The sequence below is a fragment of the Hippocampus comes genome, unplaced genomic scaffold, assembly GCF_001891065.2.
Source record: "Hippocampus comes isolate QL1 unplaced genomic scaffold, H_comes_QL1_v1.1 scaffold194, whole genome shotgun sequence".
Classification (NCBI taxonomy): Eukaryota; Metazoa; Chordata; class Actinopteri; order Syngnathiformes; family Syngnathidae; genus Hippocampus; species Hippocampus comes.
This window is the reverse complement of record NW_017805828.1, coordinates 170,613-197,098: the sequence shown is the minus strand read 5'-3', so window position 1 is coordinate 197,098 and position 26,486 is coordinate 170,613. Positions and strand designations below refer to the sequence as shown.

General features: G+C 44.3%; 1 protein-coding gene across 3 annotated transcripts; it reads right to left on the bottom strand.

Moving 5' to 3' along the window:
* Positions 1-22,767: 22,767 nt before the first annotated feature.
* Positions 22,768-26,270, bottom strand: LOC109526210 (uncharacterized). 3 transcript variants are annotated; one of them, XM_019887355.1, is made up of 8 exons: positions 26,072-26,269; positions 25,013-25,141; positions 24,282-24,411; positions 24,117-24,223; positions 23,837-24,017; positions 23,592-23,675; positions 23,416-23,514; positions 22,768-23,325 (listed from the first exon to the last, which is right to left on the bottom strand). In XM_019887355.1, the coding sequence occupies exons 1-8, from the start codon at positions 26,218-26,220 to the stop codon at positions 23,038-23,040; spliced, it is 1,167 nt and encodes a 388-aa protein (XP_019742914.1). In that variant the 5' UTR covers positions 26,221-26,269; the 3' UTR covers positions 22,768-23,037. The 3 variants fall into 3 exon arrangements, with proteins under 3 accessions (XP_019742914.1, XP_019742913.1, XP_019742915.1); XM_019887354.1 differs by having other exon boundaries at positions 24,815-25,141; positions 26,072-26,268; XM_019887356.1 differs by having other exon boundaries at positions 23,233-23,325; positions 23,463-23,514; positions 24,815-25,141; positions 26,072-26,270.
* Positions 26,271-26,486: the final 216 nt, after the last annotated feature.

The window sequence follows — 26,486 nt, the reverse complement described above, 5'->3', positions numbered from 1 at the left end:
GGGATTAGCAAAGACCCCCGACCCTCCTCCACCCCTCACACTTTACCCAGCTAACTGTCTTGTTTTCCCCACCCTCCAATCCCGGGCTTCCCTTTTACATATTTGTCCTTAAGGGTGCGCTGCTGTGTGCTGGGAATACGAGAGGCAGTCATCATTCTGCTTTCGTAGGCCAGGCCGGGTGATGCGTTCCCCAACAAATGCTGTGTTTATGCCACGCTCATGTGCAAAACGGGAGCTCTGCGGTCACTGATGTCGCTTCCCTCTCAAGGGGTGAGTGGCGAGGATGCCGGGCCACAAACTCACTAAAATCTCAGTCTTTCCAGCCACGAGATGGAATGAGACAACATCCGAAACGCAGACACTCCATTAACATTAGCATAATGCGATAAAATAGGATGCAATTGAACTGTAGGTGTCTGTATCATAAGTGTGTGTATGTTTCTATGTCCATGCTTGCAAGTTAATGTGTGCGCGCCCGTGCGTGTGCACGTGTGAATATACAAAGTGATGGTAAGGGGTGGTTCCGCTCACGCAATCACAGTGTGTCAGTTTTTCGGTCAGGACGTGGAATTCTCTGATGTGATTTCAGAGTCTCCTGCCTCCCAGCTGTCACTGCGCCTCTGGCAACCCACTCGGATGATATCCAAACGCGCGCACGCACGCACACACACACACACACACACACACACACACACACACACACACACACACACCCTTCTCACCATGCTCCCTTTGAAGATGGCTCCCCAGGAAATTGAAAGCTGTTTTCAAACAAAGCCAGGAGGAGAAAGGAGTACAGTCACAGTGGAGGGAGGGAGAGAGAGAGAGAGAGAGAGAGAGAGAGAGAGAGAGAGAGAGAGAGAGAGGCTTGATGGAGAAGGTGGAAAGGGGTCACTGGTGCCTCCTGTCTCTTCTCCACTTTAACCAGTTTAAAACCAGTTAAACACTTCAAATAATGAACTGAGCTGACAGCAACACACACACACACACACACACACACACACACACACACACACACACACACACACAAGCGCCCATAGCGATTCCACTGCATGATCACATTTTACCAAGTCTCAGAATTCTCTCTCTCTCTTTAGTCTCTATATACAAACATTAACAAGTCACATTTCCACAGCATGTTCCCTCTACGGTTTGAACTGTGACCGACAGCCAAGTGACAAGAAAAATGTCCAGGTTTGACCCCCGTCTAAAGCCAACATCCAGTCATTTTTTTTTGGGGGGGTTTGGGGGGTGAGCATTTCTACGTCTGCGTTCGAGGTTAACTCACTTTTACACATTTGACACCAAGGTGACATATTTTTAGAAGAGCCCACAGTGCAAAAATCAACTCTTTCCTGATATATTTTTTTTGAACAAGTTGTCAGCGGCTTCACGAGCGCTCCGTTCGTTCCCTTCCCAAACACGTCACGTGGCTCACGTTCAACCGGTGACCCAACATCTGACCAAGCGGCGAGCAAAAACTGAAAACACATTTGTGTGTTTGTTCTGTGCTCAAAGCTGGCCCACCTGCAATGTGCAGCGTCGACGCCGTTAATCATGACATGATGTCACATGTAATTAACATAATCGCACATAATCTGTCGTCTAGTGGCCTCTAACAATTATGTTTTATGTTTTCACACTACAGTTTAACACATTTGCGATGTGAATGTACAACATTCATGGAAAATGAGCACTGGCGCGTCCTCATCGCCATGTGTTGAATACAAGTTGGTGGCAGAGTAGTTATGAGTTGTTTTTTGTTTTTTTTTTAGTTACAGTGATGATACAGCAAAAAGAAAAACAAAACGACAAACGTCAGCAACACTTGTACACACGTAGTGTTGCGTGTATGTGTGCCCGTGTAACTCGTATGCCCCCCCCCCCATTGTCGTCATGGAGACAGTCCGACCGTGCGTCAAACTCCGGGGCTCCACTTCTGTCGAGCTTTACTCTGGAATAACATTTTGATGATCCGTGTCTGTGGGGGCAGACGGGTTGTGTGGTTTGGCCCGAGGGCGAGCCGGCGGGTGGACGGCGTTCCCGGGGGAAGACAAACAAGCGGTGATGGGCAGGTGGCGCGTCCAGACGGAGGGCGGCACGTCCAGAGTGGCATCTTGGCACGCAGCCTTACTGCAACGCGCCAACACAAACGTCTGCCTCATTGGAAGCGAACCAAGCGAGACTCGAGCGGCAGAACCAAATGGTCCATGGACTGCTACCAGGTCGCAGACCGGTGGTTGAAGACCACTGCTTGAGAGAATTTCAGCCTCTCGACAGTAAATATTCTCAGATTTTGACACTCCTCCGTAAAAGCTGACTGATCTTTGTAGCAGCTTTTCGTGGTTGTTGAAATGTATGTCTGAGGCAATCATGAAATTGGAGCTTCTGTTCTGAGAACATTTCTGTTACTGGCACATGTGACGTAAACGTGTATGCCGCAGAAACATTCTGGAAGGTAGTTTAAATTTTTGCGTATTGAAGCCCCCAAAACGTCATCTGCGTCTAAACAAAAAGGCACTTTCGATAGAATATTTCGAGCTTTTAACTTCAAGCATCCCGTAAGAACAGGCCCTGAATAAAAGCGGTCCAAAAATGGACTCTTGCGGAACTCCACATGTGATCCGCTCAGAATTACCAATTGAGGCAAAGTAGACCATCTCTTGTAAGATTTTAACCAATTTAAGCCATCTGAAGGGTGTGTGTGGCTGATAATGGTTGACAAAATTAGCTAAAGGTGACCACTGCCATCCATCATAAGATTGTAAGTGTAATTTTTTTCTGTGGCTTTCTGAGAGGGAGTGATGGTTCGCCAAGTGTGTTGTGATGTAAAAGGGGGTGCTTGGAAAAGCGAAAAGCTGCCACAAGGTGACCTTGAGCCTATAAACATTTTTGGGGAGGGATGGGGTTCCGTATGTGCGCTATCTCCTACACATTCTAATGGACCGTTTCGACCTATGTCCACAGGTGTGGGGGTCAGGGGTCGTCGCTTTATGGCGGAGCGCGGGGGGGGGGGGGGGGGGGGGGGGGGGGGGTCGGGACCTGTGCTCCGTGGAATTTGGGAGTCGCCATGGCAATGGCAACGGAGCAGCCAAGATGACAGGTAGCCCCCAGGGGCCGTAAATAACAGCTACGCTCTCGTACTTTTGTGTGCGGTGGGCTGAGCCTGGGACTCACAACAGGAAATGAACACAAGAGGCACAGACAGCGATAACAACGGTGATTGTTTTGGAATACTGAGCAGCATATTTGTAGCCAGCCTAAATGCAATGTTGAATGCATATGTGCGTCTTAAAACAGCATTTATTGAACTCTCTAAACCACACACCTTTTTAACATCCAGACAGGACAAACAAATGCTGTACGTCTCTGTGAATGCCTCTCGATAGAACCCACTGTTCTACTGAATGCATTTTCAAAAAGTGAACAGGAGGAGTGAAAATCTAGACCAGGTATGGGCAACTTAAGGCACATTATGCACTTCCAACGAACTGTCATCGGTTCGTGTGAAGTGTTCTTCACTTGACTTGACTTGTAAAGGAAAAAACTTTGCTGTTGATGCTCCACTTTTGCACACCAGGAAGCATCGCGGCATGCACTGCTGAACTTTTTCCGTCATAAGCTCATTAATCACTTTTATTTAAGTGTGTTTAGGTACGTGAAATGGTGACTGTGATTTGTGCGAAATAGTAACATCCTGGTGAGTTGAATCCCTAACTCTTTCTCAGTCTATTAAATTGAGTGACTAAAATGCCACAAAAGCAATCATGGCTGACACCAGCTCTACGTTTTTCTTCTCTATTGGAGATGAACAGGTGGAAGCGCTGCGAAGTGATATTTGCCATCTCGTGGCGAATTATGTTGTTACAACCTGATCACATGTTGGGGAAGGTTTTATAATGTTGCCCATCCCTGACTTAGACAGTATGTACCTTACCATACAGTCTACAGGACACCATAAATGGTACAAAATGTAATGTTCCCAATCTGTACCTCTCACAAACCTTAAATAAAACAAATCAGTGACTTTGGGTGTCCAGAGGTGGGCACACCTCCTCGACCTCACTTACTCCCTCCAAAAAACATAATAGGCACCTTTATAGATGCTCATGGTTTCGTTACAGCAGCTTTTGTCAAACGTTTGGTATCTGGAAAGGTGCCTATTAAGTTTTTTTTTTTTTTTTGCTTCAGAAGGACAGGGGGTGCGCCAAGTATTAGTTGAAATTTAGAGATGATTTGCAAATGTTTGTTTTTTTTCCATGTGCTGACCCACAACATGGCACAACAAAGCTATGCAATCACAAAGGGTTCATATAAAGAGTGGCTGGATGACATATCGATCCAAGAGAACGATTCAAGTGTTTGCATGTGTGTGTGTGTGTATGGTTTGAGTGTAACCAGATACGCAGCTTTCTTTCTGCACGTTGTCACCAGATCTGCAGCCCCAAGAAGAAGGGACTCAGGTGTGTACAAAATAAAGAGTCGGCAGAGGCGAAGTGGGCCTTCTTTCACAGGCAAAGGGAAGGGGAAGGGGGTCCTTCACCCTGGCCCCGGGGTGGGTCGCGGTCCCTGACCTGTGACCTCGCTCTGAAAGAAGGGAATGCCAGGGAGGGAGCCAGTGACATGTCTGAGCAGAGCCAGGAGCAAAGAAGACAGGGCAGTGAAAAAGTCGGAACGCATTTCAAACGCAAGGTAAGATGATAGGAGGACTCGAGTCACATGACTTGACTCGAGTCTGAATTAAGTCACCAATTTTAGTACAAGCTACACTAACTACAATAGTAGTAGTGGTAAGCGTGTAAAGCGCTTTGAGTACCCGAGGTAGAAAAGCGTTATGTAAGTGACCCATTTACCATTTCAGTGACATCATACAGTTCTCGTCACCACCGTATTCGTTTAAATACATAGCAACATAAAATGTATCACTGAGTTAAAAAAAAAAAAAAAAAAAAAAACATCTTATAGGAAAGTAGCAGTTCATATCGATGGATTAGGGCTTTAAATTATTAGAGCGTGGTCCCAAATCACTTTGAAAAGTAAGTTTAACATTCATCTATCATTTTTAACAGTTAAAATCTGCCTCCTCTTCTTTGTTGTGATGACATTCATGTTCACTTGAAAGACGTTTGTTCATCTCTGTTGTTCTTCACTCTTGTCCTTTAATCTTCAAAAAGGGCCCCCTCTAACCTTTGACTCCTGGTCGCATCTGTCGGTGAAGCCATGTGCCTGCCAGATGTGCATTTTGCAACGTGGCTTCAGTAGGGGGCAGCATGCGAACATCCCAGACAGGAAGTCCAATGATGTCTCTCCATCCATTTTCCACAGTGCTTACTTAGCCGCATCAGTGTTGCGGTTGAGCTGGGGCCGATCCGAGACGGTTTTGGTAAGAGTTGGACTATACCCTAAACTGGTTGCCCATCACGTGTGATCCCGCCCCCAACAGTTCCAAAGTGTGAAGGGTATTTGGATAAAAGGTATCTGGAACCAACCCTAGACCCTGGTCACCATAATTCAATCATATTGGTCCTGTGAGATTCCGAGGGAAAGACCTTACTCTGGCGACTTTTTGGTAGAAGTAGAGACAAAAATAAACCTGGAAGCAAATTTAAACTCCGGCGATAAAACATCACAACAGTCATCAGTTGCTGGGGAATCCATGCTCTCTTCAAGAATAGATAAATGGACCTGGACCCAAATTCAGACCCTCGTCCTTTCAAATCCTTGTGGGGTGAATCAATAAATGCTGAACCAGGTTGCAGAATGGAGACCCACAACGATCATCTGAAGGTGCCCCCTTCCAATACCCTCAAGATCCTATCGGCTCACTTGATTGCGATCAATGTCGGCAAAGACTTCCTTGTAGGATGTACACCAGATCACCATCAAACTATTTCTGCGATCATTTTCGTGGAATCATCTTTCTTGACATGTTTTTGATGAAGAATTTGCTTGACTTTTTCCCCCTTGACTTTGTCCCATCCGCATTTTCTCATTCTGCTCGACACACTCTTCACCTGTCTGATTAGGATGGCTAACGAGCTTAGCTTTGCGGTGAAAGGCAGACTTAACACGGCTGCCGCTCATGCTGTAACGATTCTGCTTGTTAAAAAAAAAAAAAAAAACGCTTACTACTCGGTCACGCTCCACCCTCGCCCAAGCCTCCTCCCTCACTCTAACTCCTGCTTTCTGGCTTCCAATTTACTCTCACAGAGAGAGAGAGAAAGAGAGCAAGAGAGAGCAAGAGAGAGAGAGAGAGAGAGAGAGAGAGAGAGAAAGCGAGAGAGTGAGAGAGACAGCCTTGTCCTGATGGAGGAGGCAAACGCTGAGAACAAGTCGCGGTGAGAAAGGAGGCCATTGTAAGGGGCTGGCCTGGGTACAAGTTGCCCATTCAGATCCGGCCAGCCGTGTACAATGGCTAAACTAACATCATTGACATTTGGAGTCGGCAGAGCTTCACCGACAAGAAGGGAAGAAGGAGGAGGAGGGCGCGGGGTGGGGAAGGGGATCGGGCGGGCGACGGTTGTCAGGGGCACTAATCATCGATCAAAAATTTCATGTCAGCATTAAGGATCAAACCCAAGCTTTAAAGAAATCGCGACTTCCCCTCTAAAGAGCGGCCCCTGTGGGGCCACCCGGGGGTGGGGTGGGGGGGGGGCAACAGAGGCCAGTGGGGCCACGGAAAACAGGCCTGGATCAAAGAGCCGCTCGCTTCACTCTACTGGCTGCCATTAAAAGGCACTTTGATAAAGCATCAAGTGAGCTAATGAGTCAGTCCGCTGCTTTGTGTCGGATGGGCACTTTATTTTTGAGTCGGCCAATCCTCCCTCAGGCCTCTCCAGTTGGTCCAAAATGCTGCTGCCCACCTCCTAACTGGTGCTTAGAGAAGGGAGCACCTAACTCCAACCCTGGCATCCCTTCACTGCCTGACAACAATCCTGATCATTTGAATCAGCTGTGTTGGAGGAGGGTAGCGTCGAAAACTTGGATAAGGCCCCTCAAGGACCAGCGTTAGTGACTGTTCCATCACAATAAAAGGAATAATAATTCATGTTTTATTTGTTTTTACCTTAAAAAAAATAATAATAATTTTCATGCAGGGCATTTTTTTCCGAGTTGAGCGTGTCTCCAAACAGCAACTACGCGGATTCGGCTGCACATGCACACGCGTCCGCTTGGTGACGTCCACACACTGAATGAGGGCAGCTCATGAAGGCATCCCTGTGTGTCCATACAAGCCCATGCATGCGTTTGGAAGCATGTAAACAAGGCCGGACCACCTAGCCCGGTCGAGCCTGCCAGCCTGGAGGGAACCTGGATCCGCTTCGATATCTCCTTGCCACGGTGCCATCCCTCAACCTGCCCCCCCGTCCCCACCAATATGACCCCTCAAGTTGGGGGGGCAGCTGAGTCTGTTAAATGTAATAACAGCTGCTCGAAGCAACAAATTGTGAACCTGATATACACTCGCGAGGCCTGACCCCTGCCCATGAATCAGCCCTGGACGGGCGCTCCTTGAATGCGCCTCATAAACAGAATTCCCCGCACTACCCTGTCGAGGCTCTGGCCTATTTGTGGGTCACCCCCTCATTGCAAGCCGAACATCTCTTGGGTGCGGAGAGAATGTTTCCGCATGTATTTAAAGCAGATTATTTGTTTTGGTTTGGTGGGGTGCAAGGAGAGGACGACGCTGGACAGAGGTGATGACATTTGATGGTTGTATTAGTACCACGACTTAAGAATAGAACTTTGGAGATGACATACAGTACATTTGGATTGTAAGTTCTAACACTCAATTTTACATAAGAGCATTTACGCTTCCTTAGGGCAAATGGAATCCTCTTGGAATTAAATCATCTTTTTTGAGACATTTTCATGAGTTGTATAGTTGAAGAGTTCAAACGCTCCATTTTTTTTTTTTGTGAGTTGAGCAAAAAGAGTTTTTTTCTTTCTGGTACCAGGTCGAAGTTAATAAATTTGAAAAGATTGCGATGACGTAAGCAGGTATAGGCTTGTCATTGGCTCCGATGGTTGCCTTTCATCTGAATAACTGTGATAGCCAACAATGGTGTTCTGAAGAATTTAACCCAAGGGTAGCATAAACGGACTCAACAGAAGGGGTCGAGCGACGGACCCTTGAGGGACCCCACGACTTGGCCAGTAAATCCGATTCAAAATTTCCAATGGTCACAGGGTAACTCCTCTCCTTCAAGTAGGATCTGAACTATTTTTGGACCCATTTCCAACCGGTTCAACCGTATATTACGCTGTCCCGGAAAGGGTTAAAGAACAACACGTGCAGAACTATTAAAACATTTCTTCTATGTGCATTCTGAAGTTAAAAAGATCTGAAAATTTAGGTACATCCTGAAATTTGAATTACTTGATTAAATTATCCATTTTTTCTTCCCAGCACGCACCGTTTTAAAACCGCTGTTAACCCGCCAATCAGCGACAAAGATGGGCCTGTCCTCACCGCTCACCTGGGAGATCCCAACTCGAGCCCAGCTGGAGTTTACCCGGGCCAGTGTCCAGCTCACCTTCTGTGTCCTGGGGCCGAGGTGGGGTGGGGTCACCGGACTTTGGGGGTGGGGGGTGTTTACAATTGGTCCTCACAGTGTACGCCAAAATGGGGGCTCACAAGGCTGGGCCACCCCCTGAGCGGCAGGGGCCACCCAACAGTCCTGACTGATGCTCTGACGCTGTCAAATGTTTTTCCACTTGCTGATCTTTACGTCCCAGGATGGTGGTTTGTGTGTGTGTGTGTGTGTGTGTGTGTGTGTGTGTGTGTGTGTGTGTGCGCGAGTGAGTGAGTGAGTGAATGTGTACTTTCAATTTAATATGACGGGAAATGGCTTAAACATCCACACGAACACCTGCTGTGGACATTTCTGCTGCGTGTATCAGGACAATGGGAACGATCCCAAATTCTACTCCACCTGGTCAAGGTCCACTCTTCGGAAAAATGCAGCCTTTAAAATGGATCTGTCACGTACGTCGGTGTTGTTTTGTTGCGAGTCTGTCTGGTGGGGTGTACTGTCTATTTTCGATTGCGCTTGTCCTCGTCAGGGTCACGGGTGATCTTAGAGTCAATCCCAGCTGACATTGGTCAAGAGTTTTGGGCCGAATAATTTTTAAGCCATTTTATACATTGATACGTGTTACGACATGCTTTCAAGAGTTGTTCAGCAGTGATAACGAAATCAAGTTTAGGTCCAGCTATTTTGTCCAAGCCCTACTGGTCACTCTTTCATTACGGTGGTCGAGTGTTTCAACATAAAATGATGTCACACTGTCCTTACAAACCTCTGGCACAACTTTTGCAACTTCACTCAGATTTCTTCACTTGCACTGTGTTTTCTAAATAATCCATTAACTGTTGCTAAAGGCTCCAATGATCTCATGTTGGACATTTTAGTATAGAGCACGTGGTCTCTTATTCTGTTTTTTTATTATTCATCTCTTCAAGATTTAAACTTGAGACACACACCTGCGCACAATTACTCTGGCGGAGCTTGGCTCAACTTTGAACCTGAGTCAGCGTCGAGAGTATCGTGGCCTCCCATCTTTGCTTTTTATCAGGATCATCCCAGTGGCTCTCTGTCTTGGCCGCTTGACAAGAGGCATGTCAGTTAAAATGGTATATTGAATTTGCGTCATGAATTTTGGTTGGAATATCTCCCATGACAAAAACTGCATTAGTAGACCCACAAAAAAAGACACAGGAAGTGTGAAATTTCGGTTCGAAGCAGACATTTTGACACATTTTGGCTATTTCAAAAACCAACCGCCACTAGATTTTGTCCTATTGTTCCCCAATTTTAACCACGTACACTAGTCAAATCCATCATGTTGAATTATCAAGAATTAGCATATGGGTGTGGAGCAGTGAAGTTTGATGACTTGTCTTACAACATCCCCGTGGTCACACCCAGCGGGCAGAAACTTATCAATGCTTTAGCTTCACAGTGGAATTTCTTACAGACAAGCCCACCACCTCCTCCTTAGTAATCATTGTTTGATTTATCGGCAAGAACAAAATATTCAATGGAAAGTATGTCTGTTTGAATGTAGTATCATTTGTTTTGTGGTCTTCTTCAAGGCCCTCCACGTGTAACAATTATTTTGATGACAGGAAGTCAAAAGGGATGCAGAAATTGAATGACAATAGAGAGCCAAATCGTCACGAATGGTCAAAAGCTTTCAAGAACATGTATCACCCAAAAATAAAAAGCAATGTAAAATGAAAGGCAGGCGGTTACCTCAGCATTTGGCCGGCTTTCTAATTAAAACCAAACATGTTTCCTTCAGTGAGCAAACACGACAGGCTTTTTTTTTTCTTTCTCCCAGCTAAATATTAAGTGGGTGCAGGTGCTGCAGGAATGTCGACAAATGTGTGCGCATGTGTGTGTGTGTGTGTGTGTGTGTGTGTGTGTGTGTGTGTGTATGTGCGTGTGTGTATGTGCGTGTGTGTGTGTGAGTAGTTTATTTATGTATTTGTACATGTGCTTCCTCTTTGCGCACTCACGCTGCACGGCAAAAGAGTCGCCATTTGACTTTGCGTCGCTTCATGCAGAAAAAGCAGAGTAAATGATTTTTACACTTTTGAGGAAGGGGGGTGTGGGGGGGCTGTAGTGTGTATGGCCTTATAAGCAGGACCAGATGCAAAGGGGTCTCTCTCCAGCTCCTGGTGGGAGAGTCGGTAGCCCTGGTGGATCCAAGCAGATTTGGGAAAGGCAAAAAGATCCTCCCTCAATAGACGCCTCCCATTTTCCCACAGAGATCAACTGTAAAAAAATTTTTAGATAGTGCTGCTCACACACAAAAATTAAAGGGTTTACCTCAGAGCCCAATTGAAATTTGTTGCTAACCAAAATAGAAGCACCAACCAAAGAAAGCAAACACTATCAAGTGTTCACATGTCAACGAATTCTCAGTGCGGTGTGAAAGATGATTTTAGACGGCGTCCGAAGATGATTTTAGGCGGCGTCCGATATGATGCATATGTCGCGAATACCGACAGACAGTACAATACATGAAAGGATACAATTTATGATATGCTACAGTGCAGTACAACCCCGTGCAAAATGACACGACAGGGTAGGACCCAGCGTGCCCGAAGGAAACGGATCTAACACCAAACGACATTTCCCTACACGGTACCATTCTATACAATACGATATGGTCCAGAGAAGATGCCAATGCGACTCGCTATGATAAGAGATGCTACAATATGACATGTTACAGTAGAGTACATTACTGTACAGCAGGATATGATACAAGATAATTAAATACGTTATTGTATGATGTGTCATACAATACGATCAAATACCATACAACGCTATCGATTCGAGTATATACAGTAATTATGTAATATAGTGTGATATGTTACCTTCCAGTTCTTACAATAAGGTAAGATACAATACGGTACAATTACAATACGAAACAACACCACACGCTATGATACAACACAGCATGCTTCATTGTCCCTATTAGAAATTGTCCGTGGAAGAGAAAAGAAATATTCAGTTCAAGTCTGACCACGCAGCCATCAAAGCGTCAAGCGAGGCGTGAAATGGCAGCCGCCTGAAGATGTTTTCACATCCGAACGAGCGTGTTTAATAAACTCTAATCACTAAACGCCCCTCTTCCACTAATACAAGTTGATGATTCAGAAAATAATGGGCATTATTAGTCTTGCGACTTCCTGGAAGTTCTGCAGTCCTAAGAGGGAATGCAGGTGAGGGAAATTATTTCGCAGAAGGTCACGTATGCATCAGCACACAATGACGCGCGCATGTACGCACGCAGTGTGAGGCCAGGCAAGCAGGTGAACAGCCTGAGGACAGCGTCAGGCCCAATGAGGCAGCTTGGACGGACGTAAGGAAGATTTTTGGGAGGTTTAACATGCTCCGAATAGCAGCGACAACTCAAAAGCTCAAACAGACATAGATTAAAAAGAATTGGACGTAAAATGGACCCTTGAGGTACCCCACACAACTAAGTGTGTTCTTGTACAAACTTCGATATACTGAATAATGCAAGACAATATGTTATGATATGATACAATATAGTATGATGTTTTTTTACACACACACACACACACACACACACACACACACACACACACACACACACACACACACTAGATTGTAATACAATACGATACAACATGATAGGGTACGATACAATTTGATACAACGGCATGTCATATGATATGAGGTTTAGCCTTTTTTTCACAGCATGCACTATGATACGATATGGGACGGTACGACAATACGAAAACTAGATATGATTAAAAATTTTATATGAAACAGTGTGAAAATAATACATTACTGTATGACGGCGGCCGTCACGTTATAGTGATCTTTTTTTTTTTTCTTGTCAGACATGACATGCAATGATACAATGCACTACAATATGATATGACATACAGTATTACAATACGATATGACACTATGCAGACTGACAGACGCACAAATAGTTATCTCAATTGACTAAAGGGCTTTGCATGAGTTTGTATGATAGCATTAATAAGCGAGCAGACTACATGCAATGTTTTTTTTTTTTTTTAAATAGACAAATTGTAATTTAACCTAGTTTTGCGTTTTGTTTGACAGCAAACTTCAACTAAGAGTGGCAGAGTGGCAGATTGTGAAGTGACTTGAATTGAATTTACTGCCATTATACAGAGCTGACAAAAAAGTCACGTTCGTATGTACATTTCTCACTTCTGCTTTATACTGCACTGCATCATCTCACATTCCTCGCGGATCCCACCTCACAAGTACAAGACGTCTTAGCACGGCACCGACCGGGAATTTTCCACAGGTTGTCACACTCACAGGCCTACCTTTGTGTGTACCCATGCGCTCCCTGGGCCCAACTCGCACAGGCGCCCGCACAATGTGCCAACATACACTGACTCACAAACGGCGTCATGAAGCCGAGTCCAGATGTTGAAAACTGGCCCGCGCTGTCTCGTTAGCCTCGGGCGGCGTTTAATATCGTGGCTGTGCATGTGGATCGTAAGCGGGAAGCACTTAGTGAGCTATTGTGGCACAAGGTGCCGCATAAATGGGAGTGGACGCGTCCAGCTGGGCTTCAGTGTCGCTGACGTCATTGCTGGCTGTCGGGATGGGAATATTTGCCCTGTTCACTCTCAAACATTGGGCAGGTGCAGCACTAAAAGACGAACACAAATGTGCTTGCTGTTGTTCGGCATGTGAAAGTACTAAAGAGGTGTTTCCCAACATTTATAGAGCCAAGACACATATTTTGTATTAAAAATGGCACAGCATGAAACAAGAATGTCCAAAAAAAAAAAAAGTACATTGAGTGGACAGAATACTCGCAGTTTGGGACCCGCTAACATAAAATGGAAAACACCACAGGCACGCAGGCTAGCAATTAGCATCGACATGGCTGCGGTGGTAGTCTTTAACCAGTGGATAGCTGAAAACAAATGGTGGAGCGACACCTGAAGGATAATATAACTATACTTCGAGGGTTTTCGCTGAAGAATATTTTTATTTTTATTTTGCATTGAGTACATTACAAAACCATTTTTACCCGATAATTGACCGATTGTTGTTTATTTGGTATTGTTTAGTGATTTTAAAAAAACAATCGATATCACACGAGAGGGACTGTACTTACCAGCCTTTTGAAAATTGATTCAGTTACTGCTTTGGTCATTATTTTGCTTGCTGATGTTATATTGTTGCATACGATACATTGATACTATGAAACACATTACTACACGATAAGATATTATATGATGCTATACGATATGATCCAATACAATGCTGTACAATGCGACTCTATTTGGTACAATGTACTTCTATATGGCACCATACGATATACAATACGTTCCAATATGATACTTTACAATACTATATATTATGATACAGTACAATCAACATGGCACGGTATGATACGATGCGTTGCGATATAAAATGAGACTATTCGATACAGCGTGATGCGATTCTGTACAACTTGATATAATATTCCATAGGACCGATTCAATTCCATATGTATGATACAGTACAGTAGAGTACTACAGTAGAGTACAGTACAATGGGATCAGATCTCGTAAGATGCAACACGATATGACGTAATGCCATGTGAAACGATGCGTAACGGTACGACGTGAAACGTTATGAGACGAATCGATACGGCACGGTTTGACATTGTACGGTACAGAACAGTCGTGTTTGGTACAATACATCACAATACCATGCAATGTGAAACCAACACAATTCTATTTGATAGGAGATGATTCCATCCTGTATGATAGGGTAGCACACAGTATCATCAGCGACAAGAAATCTTAACTCGACTCAGCTTAATTCCTAGCGCGCTTTAAATGTTAGCCGGCTACTAAAACAGCATCAGGGTCAAAAAGTTTGTCAGTGTTTAGTATAGTCCCGGAGAATTTTAGGATTATTCCCATGCCGAGGGAGAAGATTTTCCCCACTCTGAGCTTGTTACCCATAGGGCCGTTGCGAGGCCCCCTGGTGGCAAGGTAATTAAAGCACGGGGGTCCAGCCGGGCAGCGGTAACACCAGCAAATCCACAGAGAATGATCGGGGACTAATCCTGTTTGGGGCTATGGGGGAGCACTCCGGCCTCAGACGGAAAAGACTTGGAGGTCATGGCCAGCGCTCACAATAGCCCAGCGGAGGTACCGGGAACAAGGGGGGGGAGCCCGGGCGAGGGGGCTGCCGTCCAGCATTCATCCCCACTCCCATCTGTGTCATCGCTTTTGTCGTCGGGACCAAGAAAAGCTTGAGAGGCCTCGTCTTGTTCTTGTCGCCACTGTGGTGACGTGTGAGGCTCAGTCAGCACTTGCATTGAGTTGGTTCATTCAACAGGAAAAAGAACATGGTGGCGGTCAATGGACACAACAAGCAGCTTGGATTGGCAGCGCTCGACCCACTGCATGTCAGACAAAGTTCATTATTATTATTATAATTGCGGATTGTAAAACAGTCAAATCCTCTGCCTGTAACTCATATCTTGATTGTTGGAACAAAAAAATTATATAAATCAAATGATTAATCGCTTATTGAAACATTATGCTGCCAAATATTGGCCCCCAAAATCCTGACTAATAACACAAGTGGTAAAATTAAACCGTGACTAGACGACGGAAGTGATACTCAATCGCTTACTTCCCTTTACTTGACTTTGAGAACTTGCGGGGCTGTTATCTATCAACCTAGCTAGCAAGCTAGCTATTATATGGATGTGTCTATCTTTCTATCTATCTATACATCCATCCATTCTATGGAAGTAGAAGAATGGCAAGATAATCACTACCGGTATATTAAGCTCAAGGCAAAACGAAATCATTTAACCTTAAAATAAATAAATCATTTGTGTCAGGAAACGATGCTTACCTTCTCCCGCTTCGATGTCCTCTGACATCCCTGCGTCTGCCAAAGAAATCCCGACATTCCAGGAGAATTCACGGAATCAACAGGCATGAAATTCATTTCTTCACATGGCTGCTTCTGAGCCGCCTCATCATAACCTGCGCTGACAATTCAATCTCTCCACTCCAGCGCTTTGCTGCACTTTTTTTTCCCCCCCAGGCTTCCTCGTCCTCCTTTTCCTCATCCGACCCTTTCTTAATTGCACCGTACCTCTCCTCACCTCATTAGGCCCAACGGGAAACAATTAACAATGCCAACGTTCATTACGGTAATGGCCGTAAGGCAGCAAGTGACCCGCTTCTTCTCTGCAACTTCAACCGGGTGTTCTCGGACCGTCCCGGGGGGGGTCGAGGGGGGGGGGGGGGGGGGGGGCGTTGTGGGTTAGCGGGGAGGATTTGTGTTTGGGTTAGTGGATATGGTGTCAAAAAAAGTGTATGAATCGATTCCCTCATGGCTGCTCACGCCTGGTGATTAGCCTTTAGGGGGCGGGTGGAATCAGCTCCGCCTCAATGAGCCCTGAGCGAAATTTGATTTTAGCCCCCTCCTATTTTAGCCAATAATAACGATTACTGATCGTTCATACACCTACTATATTATTTACACGACAGACAGGCGGTAATATCGTACTGAGGGCCCAGCTCCTCTCTTGGCTTCTCGGTATGGCAGTAATATTCTTTGCAGAGGATAAAGAATGTATGCCTGTAAGTCCTGTGATATGGTCTTCAAAATGTGTCGTAGCAATGTTTGCGTTCAGATACCCATTGATTAAAGGCTAACAATGCTGGCACACAGATGCTAATTATTAGCCACATGGTTAGCATTCAGGTAGCAGGGGGTATGTGGTTGATTTAAAGACACAAAGTGTAGGTTTCTTTGCTTTACTTTTAGTTGACAATTACATTCGTGTGAGAGTGGCAGGAAACAGCTTGAAGCCTCCTTTTTAAAGCCTATTTACTAATTATAGCGACAAACTGTTGCTTGTTGTTGAAAATCTATGAAATACTCCCAAAATATACAACATAGTCCCTTAATAGTTATCCAAATACAGTACTCTTAAATCTACAAAATCCACGATAAAAGTTACGCAAACGCTTTTAAATCTATCCCCCAAAAATACTCTTCAAATTTCCTGAAATGCTACCAAGTTTGTCGATGTAACTCAGTGATTTCTTTGCTTGAGAATCACAGTCAGAGTGACAGTATGAACTCAGATTTTATATTTTCTCCCTGTCGGGCAGAATGACCATCATTTCCAAAATGTCAACTATTAAGAGAAAAAATTTTTTTTTTTAAAAAGTCAAGTGAGTTTCCAAACATCGCTTTGTTGGTATTATACCTTACATTGCATTGCTCTAGAGTACCAATACTATAACACAACCAAACCTTAAAATGATGTTCAAATCACTAGTTTAATATGTTTAAACAAACTAACAAAAACCACGAGAGTATGACAAATGATGGATGAAAATAGTGTCTAGACAGAAAGGAATCTGCACGCACTCACCTGGCTCATAACATCTGATACCGCTTCCTTCCTGCCTTCCTTCCTTCTGCAGCAAAACATTCCAGCGATGAAGTTTTAACAAAAACAACACTACTGCATCCAACCTTGTTTGGCAAATAACAAACAAACATCCAGATCGCAACAATTATGCCTCAGCTCCTGCCACAGAACCAGGAAGTAGGCGGAGTTTCCCACTTGTCGGCCATTTTGAGCATTCAAGAGCTTTTGACAAATTTGTTTTGGGGCTGTTTTCACCTCTTTAAATTGATTAATATTGCGTAGAAATCACAGTCAAAGTGGGGGCGGACTCCAAGTATCGATTCTGTCTTTCAGCAGACATCATTTTAAGGGACTACCTTTCCCAGGTACCCGCGGTAGGAAGGAAACTTTTAAGGGTTGTTTGTGTGTGTGTGTGTGTGTGTGTGTGTGTGTGTGTGTGTGTGTGTGTGTGTGTGTGTGTGTGTGTGTGTGTGTGTGTGTGTGTGTGTGTGTGGGCAGAACATGGGCGAACATGGCCTCGCAGTGCAGTGCAGTGGTTTGAGTCCGGCTCCGGCCTTCCTGTGTGGAGTTTGCATGTTCTCCCCATGCCTGCGTGGGTTTTCTCCAGGTACTCCGGTTTCCTTGCACATTCCAAAAACATGCGTGGCAGGCTGCTGGAACACTCCAAATTGTCCCAAGGTGTGATTGTGAGTGTGAATGGCTGTTTGTCTGTGTGTGCCCTGTGATTGGCTGGCACCCCGTTCAGAGTGTACCCCGCCTATGGTCCGAAGACAGTTGGGATCAGCTCCCCCGTGAGGATTAAGCGGATCAGAGAACAGATAGCCGGTTGGACTTGAATGTTATATTTCTTTTTTTTCCCCCAATATTATTGATCCTAATGATACAATATGTCATTATTAATTCAATAAGTGCTGATAGATGGATTTCACCGACATGTAACTGTGTCCATAAAACAAAGCAAAAGTCTATTTTATGTCAATTCCAGTAGATGTCCAAGGTTGAAGTGTGAAATTTCAGATCAGCACAATGAGGGGTTTCAAGTTTGATTTTGCACTGTTTCTTATTATTTGATATCAGAGACAGCAGTCGACTTGGATTCGTGTGCATGAGTTTGTTTGTTATTTTTTCTTTTCTTTTGGCTTGCGTGGGAGGTCTCACGACAGCAACACGGGCGCTCGGGGAGGGACACCATGAGGGCAAGCAGCCATCACTGGCTTCAATTAATATCATGCGTGAGTCGCTAACAGAGTACACGCCTCTGCGCAGTCAGCAGCTCGCTGTATCTCACTCGCAGTTGTTTCTAATATTCTAAATATCATTTTAATAGCGCATTGAAAAGTCATAAACAATAAAAGGCTGCCTTGTAATAAATCAGGGTGACAAACGCCTCCCTGAAATAAATGCCTGCTTTTCCTCATCTGGAAATATAGCGGGCGGGAAGCCTAATAGTGCCTCCTGATTTCTATTAGAAATAAACTGGGCAGAATAAGCACGCTTTTCCGAATGAAGTGATGCACGAACCAGACAAGAGAGCTCACCGGCATTAAAGATACATCGGCCTCCTGCGCGCCTCGCCTCCACCTTCCATGCTGACGCTGTAAATAAACACACTCCACCCAGCAGCAGTCAACCGCTGACCCGTGCCAAGAATAAGACAGGCTGATTGGGAAAAGGGGGAGGGGGGGGGGGGGGACCTCATGGCCTAACTGTGTTTGTTTAATACTAAGTCAGCGCGTTCAACCACAATTTAGAAAAGTCACTTTGCATGACCAACATGGAGCCACATGAATGAACAAGCAGTTGCGCGCTCACACACAACACCCGGCAACATCATCATGCCAAAAAGGAAGTAGGGTGACGCAACTTTGGTGCGTCACTTGGATTTGCTTCATGTTGTCAAGAGTTGGGCACAACCGTAAGAGGCCATTGGTGGGGTGTGGGACCATTTTTGGTCACTTTACAAAATGGACCCCTTGTGCCTCAGTTGAGCATTGGCTTTCCTAAGCCGTAGTTATAATATGATTCGGTTTTTGATGGGGGAGGGGGGGTCAGCTAAATTAACATTTTGTTAAATTAAAATTGAGTGTCAGTGCTTTAATCACATACAACAGGCACGCGCATGCAAACGCGCTACCTGTCGTCTACTGAGAAAGAAGTCTGTTAAGTGTGATTTAGCGGCAGTGTTATGCGGCCATCCTGTGTGCGTCGCTGACATTCCCTGAATAGGAATGACAATTTTCTCCCCCTTCTCCATTTTTTCTCCCCCTCTTCAACACCATTCAGTGGTGTGGATGTGGACTGAGTGGCTTCTTCCGCCACATGTCCGCAGCTTTTGTGCGCAAGGCACGCCGTGTTTGTTTAGCCCCACACAACGCCACCACATGCTAAAAATGTGGGCGGTGCTAAGTGGGTTTTTCCTCCTTACAAATACATTTTTATGAAAACACAGGGAGCCTTGACTTAGGAGTGCCCCAAATTTATTTTTTCGCATTACAGTACAAGCCGTGGCTATTTGGCAAATAGTAAACAGTTCTTCAAAAAAAGAAACCCAGTGTGCTCGCTTCAGGTCGTTTATTGCCACACCAAGTTGACGTTTACTGTGAACCCATTTGACACGGGATGATATTTGTATTTCAGCATTTGCCGATCAGAAAACGGATGGATGGATATATCGAAAATACTTTGCTTTGTAGTTGTTTTGAATACTCCACACATTTTAATCCTCTTTATTTTATCGTTCTCTGCCATACACTGTGAAGGGCTACAGTACTTTTTTATTAGTCCGAGGTACTTTTTTTTTTTTCTCAACGCGACATCTTTGCAGCAGCTGCATCTGCACATTTGAAGAAGAAAAAAAATGATTACTTCGAAGGGATTTGGAGATATTAAGCGGTCCACATGTTTGGCAGGGCACAAAGAGCATTACTGAGAGATAAAAGACAGGTGCTGCCACGAATGAAAGGAGCTCTTAAAAACATTCAGCTTCAAAAAGAGATTAGAAGCATGCTTGGCTAAAGCGTTTATCATGCCATATTTTGCACAACTGCAAACATGTGTACAAAAAAACCTGCCCACTTGTCTATTACCTTTAAAGAGATACACATCGCACATTTAAAAGTCCAACTTATGGCTCATCTGTTGTCGTGTGTTTAGATATAAGTGCAGAGAAAAAAAAACATTTTGCGTGAAACATTTTCTTCCATTTAGTCTCCGAAGAGATCGCAACTTTTCTTCAAGAAAAAAAAGGCCTCATTATATTTTTACGATTGATACTTTTTTCCTCACTTCTCTCATTTATTGTTTTAAGAGATTGCAAACAAAATTTCATTTTCATAAAATTACAACTACTTCAAATTTTGATTAAAAAAAGACCACCTTTGACATGATTCTCCTAAGATTATGACTTAAAAAATAAACAAAGTAAAAATCTTATTTTCAGTACAACTTTCTTTCTTGAAAAAAAAAAAAAGATTTCCTTCATCTCTTTTCTTATTATTCTGGCAAAGATATGACTTTGTTCTCGTGAGATTACAAAAAAAAACCCCTCCACCAACAGTATTCTCTCCCCTGCTAACTGTCTCAAGCGAACGCCGAAGGGTGTGTGTGTAGGGAGTAAAGATTTAGCGAGGACTTCAAGGAACACTTCCATTAATGTCGCGCGGCCCCTCTAGTCACGTTAGATGAAGCATAATAATCTGCCACTTTATGGACCTTTGCTCCCCCAAAATGTCTGCCATGTTGCTAATTGCGTACATCTGTGCGTGGCCTTTTTGATGTGACGCACGTGTCCGCTGGCAGCGGTTGAAAAAGTGGCAAGAACACATCTTTGATGAACAAACACGCAATATCAGAATATAAATAAAGCCTGTTGGGTGATTTTATGATGTTTCCAAACATTGTTTTCACGTTGAATGCAGAGCAGGTGCTGTGAGAGACAAAAGAGCAAATGGATGACGCCAATAGCGAGAGTTAGCTTCCACCAGCCAGCCTAACTTTCTTCTAATTTCTTGTCACTTTTTTTCCATACATCTTTAGGGGATGTCAAAACAAGAACTGTTATTTATTTTGAAGGCTATCTGACCCACAGCCGAGGTAAGAAGTAGCTACGGTAGATATGCTAATACAAATTGGTGACACACTGCTAATTAGCAAATTACATTAACTTTGAAAATAAAAATGAAGGTACACCACTAAATGAGTCCATCAGCGAGTGTTAGCTTTCCTTAACGGGCCTAATTTAGCTCGCGTGGTCAAGATTCTCTTACATGGATGCCAAAACAAGAACATTAGCAATTTTGAACGCTGTCGTCCACAATATGGCCAAGTACGGGTTGCTAAAGCTAATTTACGTCAAAGACATTGCGTTAATATACTGACATAAATAAGAGAATAAAAATATCTGAATGTTAAAGAAGCCATCAGCCATTGAAAACATTCTAACAGGTGCCATTTTTCCAAATAAAAAAAGTGGCCACTACGTGATAGGTAGGCTAGCTTAGCTTAGCAGTTCAGTGTAAAATTAAAGTACGTAAATAAAAAAAAAAAAGAAAAAACAAAAAAGAAAGAAAGAAAAGGATTTTGGGGGCTGAATGTGTTTTGTTGTTGGTGAAAATATGTTTGTGACCAGCAATAAAACCATCCTGGTCCTGTCCAATGTGCTGCCATCTACCGACACTTCCAATCCGCGCTATAACATCCCTTTCATCCCAAATCCCCTGAAGCCAAAACACAACCCAACAACACTGACACTACCGCCGCCCACCAAACATGTCCAACATGGATGTAGTCAAATGGCATCTGTGTTTACTTACAAACGACTTTTCTTCAAGCTTGACAAGGAGTCTGGCAAACCTTCAGCGACGTAACTGAATTCAAAGGATCAAAGACGTTCAGGTCAAGAGGGCTGCACCGTTTATAATAATAAAAACACTTCCGGCGTTGACATGTAATTTGGTGGACATGTCTATCATAACCGGACGTACAAACAAGTCTCAAGGACACGTGCCTGAAATGAACAGGAAGTCGGCCATTTTGGTTTGAAGAAACCATTTCGGGGCAATTCCAGGCATTATGCTTGTAATAAAGTTAGAAAGAAAATCAACCTCTGACAACAGTTTCACTGATCATCATGAAATTGGGTGGACACGTGTTACATTAAAGGGTCCACAAAAAAAAAAAAACCTCTTCAGGACCTGAACCTGAAAAGAAAGTCAGCCATTTTAATTTGAAGGAACCGTTTTGGGAAAATTCCAGGCCTTGTACTATTTAAAGATGTGAGGAAAAAATAATCTACCCCTTACAACCTGTTTCACCATTTTTCATGAAATTGAATGGATGTGTCTATCATAAAAGGACGCATAACGGTCTCAAGGACCCATGGTTAAAATCAAAAAGGAAGTCAGCCATTTTGGTTTGAAGCAGCCACTTTGGACAAATTCCAGACCTCATTCTTTTTGTCAGGAAGTTAGGAGGAAAAAATTGCCCCCAACATCAGTTCTAATCAATACGAAATTACATAATGCATGTTACAAAAGGACGCACAAAAACATCCCAAGGAACCATGCCTGAAATTAAACATGTCTACTAATGGTTTCAAGCAGCCACATTAGGTGAATTGAGCAGTTCCGACTTGAACAAATTCCTACAAAATAATTCACCAAAATGAAGCCCAATCCTAAGCAGAAATCCGAAACAGATGTCACACCAAATCGCAAAGCCTTTTTATCCAACGTTGAATAAAAGTTGAATGCACAAATCATTTTGAAAATTTGCCATGAAAAAGGAAGTACATGCATCACTGCTTGTAGCTCCTAACAACATATTTGGTTCCAAATGTCTCTCACTTCTCCTCCCATCGGCATGCTCAGTTTGTACAGAGAAGTACAGTACAGTGGGTAACAGATTGGAAATCAGAGTTTTTATGGCACGGCAGAATAATACTGTGACGCACAGCTGCATGCTGATAACTGGCAGCAGGGCGCTCCCTTGTGTCACACCATTCATATTCACATTGACGGCTATTGACAAATCTTCAGTGAGGCCAACATGCGTTTTTGTTTGTTTGTTTTGTTTTTCATATATTTCACACCGTTCTTTCTAACGTCCAATCACTTCTTTCTTCTTTCTTCCAGATTTACGCAAGCGTTCAAAAGTGGATGACAACTGCTGCGCCGACCTCTCACACAAGGAGAGGCGACCGTCCGACTCGCCGTCTGAATCGGGATGCTCCGAGGAAACTTCACTGGAGAGTCCGCCGTTGAGGTCCGGCGAGGAGGCTCCGCTGGCGTGTTCCGCTTCCTTATCTCTGGCTAGTCCCTCTAGGTGGGCCTGGAAGGTGGCGGTCTGCTGTTCCAGGGACAGAAAACTCTCCTGCACCTTGTCAAACTGTGACACACGAAGACCCTTTCTCAGTAAAGAATGAAGCGCAACAGCTGGCATAGATAGATAAACATTTCGTTTGCTCCATTTTTCTACCCGCTCCATGTTGGACTGAAGCAGCAATTCCGGCCACACTGACTCACTATTGCAGCCTCTGAGTGTGTTGCCTGCATGGCTGTGACTCCACATCAACTCCTAGAAGACAAGCCGAGACTGAGGTGGAAAAGGTGAGCAGAGGCGGAGTTCCTCAGGGCTGAGGAGATGACGTTTACCTGAAGGAGCTGTGTGTTGTCTTTCAGGAGAGTTTGGCAGTCGTCTAGTTGCTTCCTGTGGTGGCTCAAGACTGCAAATAAGGTCTTTGCAGATACATGAAATGTCAAGGTTAGGCTTCATTAGCTGGATGTCACCCTATTCCAATCATAACAGGACACACGAAAAAGTCTCGAAAACTCGAGTCATCCAGACGACATCCTGAACTGGTTTCCAGTCAGTCACAGGGCACATACACATGCATTACCTCGGCGTTCTGGTGAGCCGAGGCCAAGTCTGCCCGGTCTTGATCGCCCTCTCTCGTGAGCGTGACTCCAGTGTGGAGCTCCTCCAGTCTGCCCCAGCGGAGGTCCACGCCCTCCTCCAGCTCCTTTACAGCGGCCTCAAACTCAGCCTGGACCCGGAGCAACCTCCTCAGCGAGCTGCTCCTACACATGGAGAGAAGCTTCTTGACTGAGGAGCACCCATGGCATTTTATCACATCTAATTCCATACTTTCCATATCCGTGAAGGAAGTCTGCACTTACCTTTTCCGCAGGTAGCTTCGAACGAACGTCACTTTTTCAGTCAGCAAGCAGTCCTGCTCCATGGACTGCGACCCCGGGTGAACTTTATCAAGTGTGTGAGACACGGACTGCAACGAGGAGAATGAATGAGGCCCTGACATGTCACCTGAGAAAATAAAGACTCACCTCCAGTGTGGAAAGGAGACCCTGCACATGAAGGGCACTCGGGTCTGCCAGGGGCTCCTGGAGGATGCTCACTAGCAGGCTGTCGGCCAAGGCAAGACCCAGAGGACTAGGGACACTTGAACTTGTTGACCTGAAGACATCAAGTCACAACATTTGGTATCGGGAATCCCAGCATATTCACTACAACAAAAGGTAGATTATATCTTTGTGGGAGTGAACCTATTCGCTTTTTTGTGCTCTGGCCAAAGCAGTAACAGTAACGCATTCCTTGACCAACAGGGGGCGATACACAACACTCAATCACACGACACTAAGAAGTGTTTCGCAACTTAGTGACTCAGTAAGCTGCAGTAATATTGTTGAGTGAAAGTGTTTCATTTAGAGCTTTTCCACCATCTTGTGGCACCTGTAGGCAATTACAAACCCATTTAAGGAGTGTCGTCTATTCACAGATTTTCACTCTTTAAAGCAGGACTGCATCTAGAACATTGTGCTGTATATATAAATAATAATAAAAAAAAATACTTCCTCACCGCTCAATAGCCTTCATCTTGCTTTGAATGACAACTTCCTCTCGTAACACAGGAGCGGGTTCCTGTCTTGAGGTCAACCGCAAGTAGCGCAGCAGCACATAGACGCAGCCCCCCAGAGTTCCCCACAACAGGCACAGCAGTGCCGCTCGCGAACACACATCTGCTAAGGACAGTGGCGCCCCCATGTGGCAAACAGACCACAATGCAGCTGCTGGCAGGAACGCGCAGCATCCTCTGCAGGATGAGATCTTCCACCTTGTCTTCCTCCACATTTGTGTGTTTGATGAGGTCAGCGGTGTCTGAAGATCATGTGACGGTTGCTTTGAGCTGCACACACGTAAAACATCAAATTAAACATGGTATATACTGTAATGGGTGGCAAAATGGACAGAAAGGGTACTTTATCACAGCGTTATCAATGGGTTAATAATAATGAGATAAACAGTTCATTAAATTATGATTACCACTGTTTTCAGCAGCATGTAGGGCTCGGAATTTGGCAAGTGCAAGGTACCAAATACAATTTATAACGTTGAAAGGGGCAAAGCAAGACAGAAGAGATTAGGACTTGACGGATTGAATCGGATGGATATTAGCTCTCATAAAATTGGCAATATTCGGTAGATTTTATGCTCATGTTTTGTTTAAACACACATTAACAACAAACAAAATAAGACAAAGATAATGACATTCAACCCCACCTCCCCCATATAAAAAAAATAAAAAACGGCAAATGTTTCCCCCCTGTTGTAAAGTGAAATACTACAGGACAAAGTGCTGTAAAATTGTCAAATGTTCAGCCTGTAATTCTTTTGTTTTTGACAAAAAAGAAGCTCGCTAAAAGGAGTTCACTATTTTGCAACTCCTAGCCACCTCATTCCATTTACAATGAGCAAATGGACAGAGATAAACGGTGACTCACTATTTGGCAAGCGATAAGAACTGCATACCATTCATAACTCCTAGCAAAACAAATAATCAGGGGACCACTATTTGGCAAGGAAACCGACACGTTCAGAAATCTTTTCAACGTATTTATTACAAACCAATCATTTGTTGATAGAGGATAGGCACTTTAAACTGAAACACTCACTATATTACCACAACCTAATTGTTCATTGATAAATGCAAATAATCCGATAGCTGTTCATAATACCTTGTACTTCAAATGGAATGTTCTTCTCATCAGAGTTGTCTGTTAAGACGTCCGCAGTTGCCATCTTTCTACGCCAAAGAAGTTGAGTGACACAAACTCACCTGTGCGCCTTTTTCGAACACTTCTGGACAGGTTCTCCTCCCTCGCACACCCCGAGACTGGCCCGGTCCAGGACCCCTTCCAGGGAAGTCCTCGAACCAGGACCCGAGCCCGCATGACCTCCGACACCGCCGAACGTCAGCTGAGGCATGTGCCGCCAGTTGACATGCTCTGTGAAAGTGGGGTAAAGAAATAGAGCAGCATGCCAATGCCGAGAGTCTTTCGATTTACCGGCCAAGCTGGTCGAACAGGTACTAACCGTGAGATTGATGGACATGCCCCACTTTTGAAAGTGATATACTGCTGATATACAGCAATACAGAAATACATTTCAAATCCACCCCCTATGGTCATGTATGATATTAATTGACAACAACAAATTATGATTTAATTTAAAGCATTTTATTTCATTAACAA